General features: G+C 35.9%; 1 protein-coding gene across 1 annotated transcript in view; it reads left to right on the top strand.

Moving 5' to 3' along the window:
• LOC111087003 (DNA-binding protein RFX6-like) overlaps nt 1-10161 on the top strand; it is a 77850-nt gene that overhangs the window by 40602 nt on the left and 27087 nt on the right. Inside the window, exons 11-12 of the mRNA XM_022392053.1 lie at nt 324-437; nt 4653-4702. Of these exons, the coding sequence (XP_022247761.1) occupies nt 324-437; nt 4653-4702 (164 nt within the window). The remainder of the gene's footprint in view (nt 1-323; nt 438-4652; nt 4703-10161) is intronic.

Genomic DNA, 10161 nt, shown 5'->3' with positions numbered 1-10161 from the left:
TATGCGACGGTCAATCCCACTGTTCGTTGGTAGAAGAGTAGCCCAAGAGTTGGCGGTGGGTGGTGATGACTAGCTGCCTTCCCTCTAGTCTTAGACTGCTAAATTAGGGACGGCTAGCGCAGATAGCCCTCGTGCAGCTTTGCGCGAAATTAAAAAAAAAACAAAAAACTGGATGAATAAGTGTCACTAACAAAATGCATGTGACGTTATAAAACCTTGCAACAGCACATAGTTCCAAGTATATGTGTCAGTAGAGGTTGTAGTATAGTATATAGCAATACAAGTATATATCAGTGTTGTCTATCTCTATTTTGTTTTCAAAGGTACAGCATTTTCTGAAACATTTCTGGTTAGGGATTCCAGACCATCTTCAGGAAATCCTTGACAAGCCTGTACTGAGGAGTGTTGTGGCAGTTTATGATGGGGAGTTATATAAGGTAATTCTGTAATAAGAGTGTCCGTCAGCATCTTGCAAGCCATGGTTGGTTGTTCAGTGCTTTTCTAATTTCTGTGTAGACAATACTTATTTTAAAAATTTTTATTCATTTATTTACCTGTACAAATTTCACATGGTAGACCAACATTCTATATCAAACACCTACATGCTGAATGGTTGTACTGATACAGTTCAAGGTAAAATAGCAGTGAGAACGTTAAGGCTTTCTAACATCCCTGAACGTTGTGACTTCATGTCAGTTACAAATTATTTTTCTGTCTCTTGATTTTTTTAAAACTTGTTCACACCTGTTCTACAATATATTCATGCTTTACATTTTAGTTCTGTATTCATTGGAAATACCAAGTAAATTTTTGATATTATCAATTAAATTTAAATTACTATACCATTATTATTAAGAATTATCCAAAAAGTGACCAAGGTTTTGACTCTTCCTTTTTTTATTAATAATCTGACTACAAATTGGAAGCTGCATTATAGCCAGAAAGTTTCTGGTAGAAGTTGCATTTTGTACATTTGGATTTTGTTTGTTTCAAGGAAACTTAACGACGTTTAGTTTGAGCTATTCTCTGTTTTCAGTATTTTATGTTTTAGAGAAAAACTAAAAGAATCTTGATTTAATGTGTTTGTGTACAAAGTACACCCAGGCGTGTATTTAGGGTGTGCAAGTCCCCTAGGCGATTGTCATTTACGAGGCCCACGTTTCGCGATTACTGAACGTATATGATCACAATTTTAAGAAAGAAAACTGGCTGTCAAATTCCTAAAAGTGTGTTTACATACATGCATATATTTTAAATAAATACACCTTTTTAAAACACAAACTTTATTATGTATAATGAATTCAAAATACATTCACTACATATCAAATGCAAACGTTTACATTCATGAAAAACGGGCGCGTTGTAGTAGGTGTACTTGTGAGACCAATGTTGACTGCAGCTCAAAGTTTTCAAATGGAACCTTGGCAACCGGTTCACTGAACTTTACACATTACTTCTTTAGGGGTTCTATGACAAGTAACTGTGTAATTCATCACTTCACGCAGGACCCGTTTCACAGCATTGATTTTGTACTCTTCTGTGGAGTTTGTTACATCATTTTCTGTTGATAATACTGCCCAACGATATCAGTCTTTCTTGAGACATGGTAGAACGGGGGGTACGTCTTAATGAGCTCGAGTCGAGAAAATTTTCTTTCTATCGAAGCATCCGTAACTGTTATAGTGAGGACTATGCGAAGTGCTACATATACGTTAGATTAAATCTCACATAAGCAATTATAAATAACAAGTTTCAAGGTGCATTCCATATTGGTGCTGGAGGAAGGATTGTACATCTCTACTTCATTAATGTCAAATGAACCATCAAAGTTGGGTATAATTTGAAGGGCTTTGCTATGCTGCAAAAGTTATTTTTCTGCAATATATATATATATATATATATAGGTTGAAGTTCTTATATACAAAAATCTAAAATTACCAGTAAATTTTTAAGAGCCTCAAAACGAATTTCAGTTCTTGCATGAATCGTATCAATCATAATACTAATTAATCCTGAATAATTACTTTCGTAATTAAACACTTTTTTCTCAATTCGACGTTGCGGTTTTATGAATTCTCTTTGAATCTCCAAACTTTCTGCCAGATGGAAAGTTTTGACTCAAAGTCTGTTGACCATCAAGCCATTTCAGATATTCTTTTAAGTGTATGACTTTGCTGTCCAAATGCATATTATCAATTTGCAATAATTTACTGATAGCATTAATTTTTACTACGATGTCATACCGTATACTTAAAGATACTAAGAAATCATAGAACACAATCTCATTAATGAGATATTCACAGGGAAGTTTTGAATCACCCTCACAATATACAGATAATTCTTGTAAAGCGTCACAGACGTCTTTGAGCTGAAACCGAATAGGTTTCAAACTTTCTATGTGGCACTCCCATCTAGTTTCCGATAGCGGTTTTAGGGTAATATTAACCTTTTCTTTTAATGCATGCAATGTGTTAAAAAGAAGCCTCTGAACTAAACCAAAAAATACTTGGACCCTTGTATAGGATGAAGTAGCATCTTCTGAGGTCAAATTCCAATTATGACAACCACATGATTGGAAGAAGGCTCGTGGATTTAGTCTTGCTTTTACACCTTTCGCCACACATATTTGCACCATTGCCATAACCTTGATCACGACAATCAAGGATTTCAAAGCCTAGGTTTTCTATTTCTACCAAAATAATTCTAGCTATACTACTTCCAATTGTTTGGTGTTCTGGCAGGATCCGATAAAATGCCCTTCAACCTTCCCAGCATTACGTTCAACTTAGCTTAATATCACTGTCATTTATTCAATATGACTTCAATCTCGTGTACAGTCCAAAATAAACGAGTAGTATTTGGCTTCCTTCACTTTATCCAGTATCTTGGATAAACAGGCATGAATAATGTTGATGACAAATTTTATTTCACAAGCAGGATATTCTACACAGAATTGATAGGAATTAATCACAGTATCATTCACATTTCAAAATGTGACGTAACTTAAAGAATAAAAATGTAGATTTACCGGATGTTATTGTTGAGAGGATCTTATCATGAATTAAATGTTTAACATTTACTTTTTTGCGGTGGGCGGTATAAGTAGCTCAGAACTTTGGCTCTTAGTAAAACCAAGTGTGCAACACAATTAACCTTTTTAAAGTCCACGAAAAACTTAAATTGATAGATTAATTTCCCGTCACTGGGAACGGGTAATTTTGCTTGTTATTCAAATAACACTGAACTAGTTATTTTAGGCACAGTTTAGAACAATGGTGATGACGTCACCCATTGGTGCCTCATAGAAACTGTCAACTGAGGCAATTGCCCAGTTAGCTGAAGACACATATGCAGCGTTGCTAATTTTCATTTTCAAAAGCATTTTCCAAATATAATTTGAATAAAAAACTGCCAGATTGTAAATAGAACAACTGACAACTCTATATATGACATTTATTCTTTATAAATTATTTATGAAAAAATATCTATAAATTATTTATAAATATACAATTATATAATAAGTAAGCGCGAGGCCTTAGGCAGTTACCCAGATAACTTGGCTCTAAATCCGCGTCCTTCTTTTATTTATATTGTTGCTAAATCCTCGCAAATATTACAATGAGTTATTGCCATGTTTTAAAGTGTTTTTCTGAAACTGGTATAACAAATATTACATGATCCATTAAACGTTTTGATTGTGTTGTTTTTAATTACAGTAAAAGAGTCAAGTTAAACACTCTTTAAAACCAAAAACAAATTAACTGTTACATGTGATGTTAGATTGTTTAAATAGTTAAGCATATGTATACTCTTATAACTTCGTGTACATCAACAATGGCGACCCTTAACATGCAACCAGACGTCGATAAGTTAGATTCTGGTCTTCAACCGCAGAAGTTGCATTGAATTAGAGTTTCATGAACAAGACGTTTGTTTGTTTTTCAATTTCGCCCAAAGCTACATGACGGCTATTTGCGTTAACCGTCCCTAATTTAGCAGTGTAAGACTAGAGGGAAGACAGCTAGTCATAACCACCCACCACCAACTCTTTTGCCAACGAATAGTGGGATTGACCATCACATTATAACGCCCCCACGGCTGAAATGGTAAGCATGTTTGGTGGGAGGGGGATTCGAACCCGCGACCCTAAGATTGCGAGTCGAGCGTCCTAAGTACCTGGCTATTCCGGGCCTGAACTAAACGTACGTTGTAACTGTTGTTAACAGTTTATTTTTAATTTCTTAATTTGCACGTTTACTTTAAATAGGTAGTGATTTGTATTCCTTACTGATGTATACTTGGATAACTTTTATTTTTTATAGATAGATTGGTGGCCCTTTAAGGTTGTAGAAATAACAGTCGTGGCCCTCAAGGGGAAAAGGCTGATAACCATTAGCAGTATTTGATAATGTTTTTTATTATTATCAGACCACTTAAATTCGTGTCCGTAAGGTGAGTGCGATTTCTGTTTTTGACCAGTTTAATCGCCAAATTTGTCTTTATTAATAAAGTTGTCACGGGTCATAGGTTGGGAACCACTGGATTATATATAGCATGTATTGTGTTTAATATTGTTCAACGCAGATACATGTAATTTATGTTCGAGTATTGTTATTGCAGTAGCTTCTTTATTTTTAAATAAATACTTTCAGACCATAGAAGAAGTTCTTATTCCTTCATCAATCCCAGCGCTTCCAGAAAGGTTAGTAGTATTAACTTATCTTTGAAATTTTTCTCCCGATTAACAAATTTTGGAGGAAGAATAGTCTATAACAAATAAAATAACCTTTACGTTTTTAGTTTTATATTGTTGTAATTAACATTAACAAAGAAATTGTAAGCGAATATAATTTAAATCAGTGTGTACAAATTTGTAACAATAGTGTTAATGTTGTGATTTATTGTTAATATTCTTTTTTACAAGTTATTGCGTTCGGTACTAAATAACAATGGTATACAAAATCGTTGTAGCAAAAATAACATTCACAAAAGATTTTCATTATATGGTACCATTTTTTTGTAAATAATCCCTCTCTCCCACCTGTCTTTGATAGGTACATTTAAGACATTAATATTAAAATTATTGATGGGCGTCCATTATCTACTTTTTAAAAACATTTTTCTCAACTGCTTATGCATTAACTTGCTTGGGGGTTCATGCCTTTGTTAGTTATAGGTTTCCCAATAACATACGAGTTACAAAATATAAAATGTAAACAAAAGCACTATCAATGTTATAATTAATCCTGAAGTCCCTTATGTGTTACTTTACATAGATAATGATTGATTTCAACCAGTTATTTTGGTCAATTCGTTATATTAAATGTTGTAACAGGCAAAAAACGTAAAACCACTGAATATGGTACAATATGTGAACTACACTGGTAATGAATAGTATAAAAACAATTCAGATTTTAAATTAAGGTGCTTGACAGTCTTTTTAATCAAATTACGAAATTTTGGGACATTGTTTCCAGACTTCGTGATATGGTTTCTTGTACAGTACCATTTCCAATTATTATTCACCAAATGAATGGGTTTCATTAGCTACTCTCCAGTTTCGTCATTACGACAATGTCCAAGGCCTAGTACCAAGAACATAACTGGCCAACTTTAAGCGAATTCATGTATTTGTGCTTCTTACCCTCCTCAATAGGAGTTATCTACTACTACAATGGGAACTGGAGACACTTTGACAATCAACGAGGCTACTGCCCTTGTGCATTAAGTGGTTTTTTTCCATTCTGATCTTGAATCCAGGCATCTGGACCACCTTTTTCTATTGCTTCAGCTGAGTCTGCCACATATTTAAACGAATTTGACCAACTGTTTTCCATCTTGGCCCTATCTTTCTTCTTCTACTGTGTCCCAGTTAAGTTGGTATCTCTTTTTCTGGGTTTACTTAATTAGGATACCTTACTTTCTAAAATTCATCTCCCTTAATCTTATTTCAGGGGGCTCTGTGTTTCACCCTTACTTCATGATGAGATTTTGGAAGGGGTATTACTTATAGTTTAGAATCTCAAGCAGAGCTGTTTGTTAGCAATCATCTCTGCACATTCTGGTTTCTCGCACTTCTCGGACCAGGGAGCTTAATCAGGTTTATCACATTCATTGGGTCGCCCTCTCTCCTGCTTCTCGTTCTCTTGCTGTTATCTGATATCCTCTCTCTCAGAAGGCTGGCCGTAATGGGTCTCAAACACAGTTTGTTTCTGAAACTGCCTCTTGGCTCTTGTCTAGTGAGATTTCAGCTCTTCCATCTGTGGACTCCTTTGCCAAAAACCATTAGGTTACACAGGATCTTTGCCAGACCATCCCCCTCTCTTCAGATTATTAATGTCATGGAACATGTCCTTGACACCATTTCTCCTGTTTCTTTTCTTTTTTTTCATTTTCAAGAGGACAGGAAATTGCTACCTGTTATAGATCTGTAACAGTGAACCAACTTTTGTTGTCCCTCGGTTCAAGATGAACGGTTTTTCTCATTCTGAGGTAAGTCCTCTCTCCCGAGATATGTATAACCAATATTGATATTTCAAATACTCTGTACCATATCCAGACTTGTCTGGCCACCCATTTATAACTTATGGTTCATCCAAAATGAGTGAGTATTTAGTTCAAAGTCCTCCCCCTTGGGTTGTATGTTTTCAATAGGGTCCAAAAGGCTTTTGCACGGAAGGTGTATTCCTTAAGCATACAGTTCCACTACTCTATAGACGATTGGCTCCTCCTTTCCCCATCTAATGAAACATCCTTTGGAAGTTGTCTCATATAAGTCGACTAGTCAAGCTCTTCAAATCAATCTTGACACCCACCCAGTATCTGATTCATTTCGGAATCTTTCTCAGTTTGTATCTAAGCAAAAACAAACAAACAAACAAAAATCTGTTCGAAGATTATCTAATCCTCCTTTGCTCTGCACGAGGTGTGGCGGTATTTAATGTAGCAGTTGTTTAAAGATATTATTGTTTTTATATGTGTTAGGCTACATGATTGTTGACTTGGGTGAGAGAGAAAGCCGAGAAGACAAAGACATGGCGACCAGAAGAATCGAGAAGAGAAGTCATTGACAAATCTGTAACAAAGGGACCTGGCAGGGATCTATAAATCCAAATGCCATGGCTGGGAACTACAGAATCAATGCCTTGAGATTAGGTGTGGGGAAAAACACATGAAGTACCCAAGAAAACTTACTTTCACTGGATGGGACCTAATTTAAGCCCGACCAGTGCTCAGGTGAAGGCAGAGTGAAGTGCTTGGTATAGGATCTGGGAAAGAGATTACTTAGAAAACAGAAACTAAACTTATGAACAGTTGAACGTAATAGTTAAAGTGTAATATTATCTTGGTGGATAAAAATATATGGGGATAGGTATTTTTTACATGATCGGTTGGTGGCGACAATAATAGGGTAGAGAAACGTGAGTGAGTTGTGGCTAGTGGTTTTCTTGTAGTATTTGGTTAATTAGTTATTTAGTTAATCTAGTTTCGATAGATGGTAAACATAACAGATGGAAGTTTATATAGGGACGTGGTATGCCAATCATGTAGCTCTGTTTTGTAGTTTTGTTATGAGCTGTTTTTTTCATGTTACATGTTAACACCCAGGCATATTCCATAATGGGTCTGATGAATGATTTATATATGTATATATTAGTGGTTGTCTTGTAGCTGTGTACATTGTGGCTAATTTTCTTAAGGTGTGCTGTTCTTGTTCGTAATTTATCAAGCTCATTGGGCGAAAGTCACCCGGTTTTTTAGAGATTTGGATTTTTTTTGGAATTACATTTATTATGTCTGATTTGTGAGAAAAGTGGAAGGTTAAACAGGTTTTTTAGATGTTCCAATAGCATGGTTGAAGCGTGCTTAAGTATAATAATGGAGATTTTATCTTCTCCAGGTGTATTATTTTTTAATTTACAGATGTGGGTTTTGATCTCGGAAGTAGTTAAAGGTGTGGAAATGCTTGTTGTGGATAGGTATATTATCGGTAGATATATTTGTCGCGAAGGTGGCTGAAATGAAATCTTCATTATCCTTGATAAAGTTATTGATTTTTGTGTAATTACTATTGTTCATTTTTGTGGAGTGGGGTGCTAAAACGTGGTAGAGAAGTAGCATGAGAATAGGTTAGTTTTCCAAGTCTGTTGTGGTTGTCGTGTTTGCGTAATTAATGTTATCAAAGTCATTAATGTCATGGCATGTGTTTTTCAATGTTTTCTAGAAGGAATCGGGTTTCAGTGTGTTTAGTCTATTGTAGAAGTTATTTCAGTTGTTCTTTTGCTGTATTTTGATTAGTTTTTCGGTCTCGTTTTTGGCTTGATTAATTAACGGTTTCAGAGCAGGATTTCTGGTTGCTGTAATTTCTCTACAGAGTCGGCGTCTAGTTATTACTAAGTTGTGTCTTTCAGGGATTAGAGTCGACGAGTTCGGTGTAGATTTCCGAGTTTTATATGGCACGATTTCATTAATAGTTTTAGTTATTGCGGAAGTAATATCGTTATAGTATTGTTCTAATTCTTCTTTGGAGTTTACTGTAATTTTAGGTTCTGGAAGTTTCTGTTCAAGACAGTTGTTAAATTTTATCTGGATTATTTTGCTGAAATTTGGGATGTTGATTTTGTTAGGAAGGTAGGACCTGTGGATGGATTTTATTTGGAAATATATAGGGTAATGATTGCCACCGATATTCCCGTGTACCTTGAAGTTGTTTGTGAGGCATTTTAAAGACTGTGGGATGATGGCTAGGTCAGTTATGCTTTGTGAGCCACTGCAATGAGAGTGTGTTTGAAAATTTCTGTTTGTAATTGTCATTTTGTAAGTTTGAGTGAATTTCACGATTTTTCTTCTGGCAGTGCTTGTGGTATTACCGTGAAATGCTGGATGTGACGTATTTAGGTCGCCTGGAATTATTACATTTGAGTGTGTTTGTGCTAAGGTTTTTAGGAAATTTATGTGAGTAGTGTATTGGGGGAACATGTACATTGCAAGTAAAGTAATTTTTGGAAGAGACGGAATTTTAATTTGACATAGTATATATTTGTGATGTGTTGGAACATTTTGATCTATTACAGAAATGTCTAGATTGTTTTTATATAATACGGCAATACCTCTATTGTTGGCATTTTTAGATTTGAAGAACATTTTTTAATGTTGGAGGGTGAAGTTACTATTATTGTTGAAGAGGGTTTCACTGATAGTTACAACTGAGGCGTTAATTTCGTTGGTTAATTTTTAATAATTCTTTTTTTTAAACTTAACATCCTGGATGTTGACATAAAGAAAGCTGAAGGAATTGTTGTACTTTCCTTGGAAGGTTCTCGTTTGTCCTTTTTGCTAAAAGATCCAGTATGAGTTGGGGATAAACTCCACTGATGGAGAAATGGTGGTGGGGTGCATGACAGACGTTGGTAAGGTTGGACTGTTTGTCGTCTTATATCGAGGCGGCTGCCAGTTTAACATCGTCGATGAATGTAATGGGTAATGTTGGATGAGGGACACCCTAGTTAATCGTGGGATTTTGCCATGGTTGAACCTGGATTGGGTGGCTTGCAACAGTGGTGTAGGTTGTTGGGAGCATTGTGGGCTGCTTTGGCTGTCGTGGTTGGCTTTGCGAAATCTGGTTCCTATCAGTGAACTGTAACCTCTGTGGTAGCAGCAGAAATAGTTGACTCTCAGCCTTGGTGGCGTTGGTTGTTGGATGGAGTGATCGTATGTCAGGTGGACTCAGCCTTCTTTTTTATGTCTTTGAGACATGGAGTTTCTTGCTACCAAGGCTCTCAAATATCCGGTTCCTCTCAGACATACCCATATAGTTGGACTCTGACCAGTCAATGATGTCTAGAAATTCATTGTCTTCTCTTGTGTCTCTCTCTCATTTTTTAAATTCTCCCTGTTGTAGTGACTCAGTCATACCTACACAGCCCTTAGCATCCTTCTTCCCCATTCTTACATCTGTTCAGAGCCCTCAGTGGTTCAATGGTACATCTGAGGGCTTATGCTGCTAAAAAATTGGGTTTCAATATCCTCAGTTGATCCATTGTGTAGCTTTGTGCTTAACAACAAACAAAGAAACATAAAGCATTTGATCCAATGCCTCTTTGTCTCAGTGGAGTGAGGTTATGGACACTTGCACCATTTCCAGAGTCTGATCTCCAGAAT

Source organism: Limulus polyphemus, unplaced genomic scaffold (genome assembly GCF_000517525.1).
Source record: "Limulus polyphemus unplaced genomic scaffold, Limulus_polyphemus-2.1.2 Scaffold1629, whole genome shotgun sequence".
NCBI lineage: Eukaryota > Metazoa > Arthropoda > Merostomata > Xiphosura > Limulidae > Limulus > Limulus polyphemus.
Note: the sequence above shows the minus strand (reverse complement) of the source record. Positions and strands in the feature narration are given on the sequence as shown.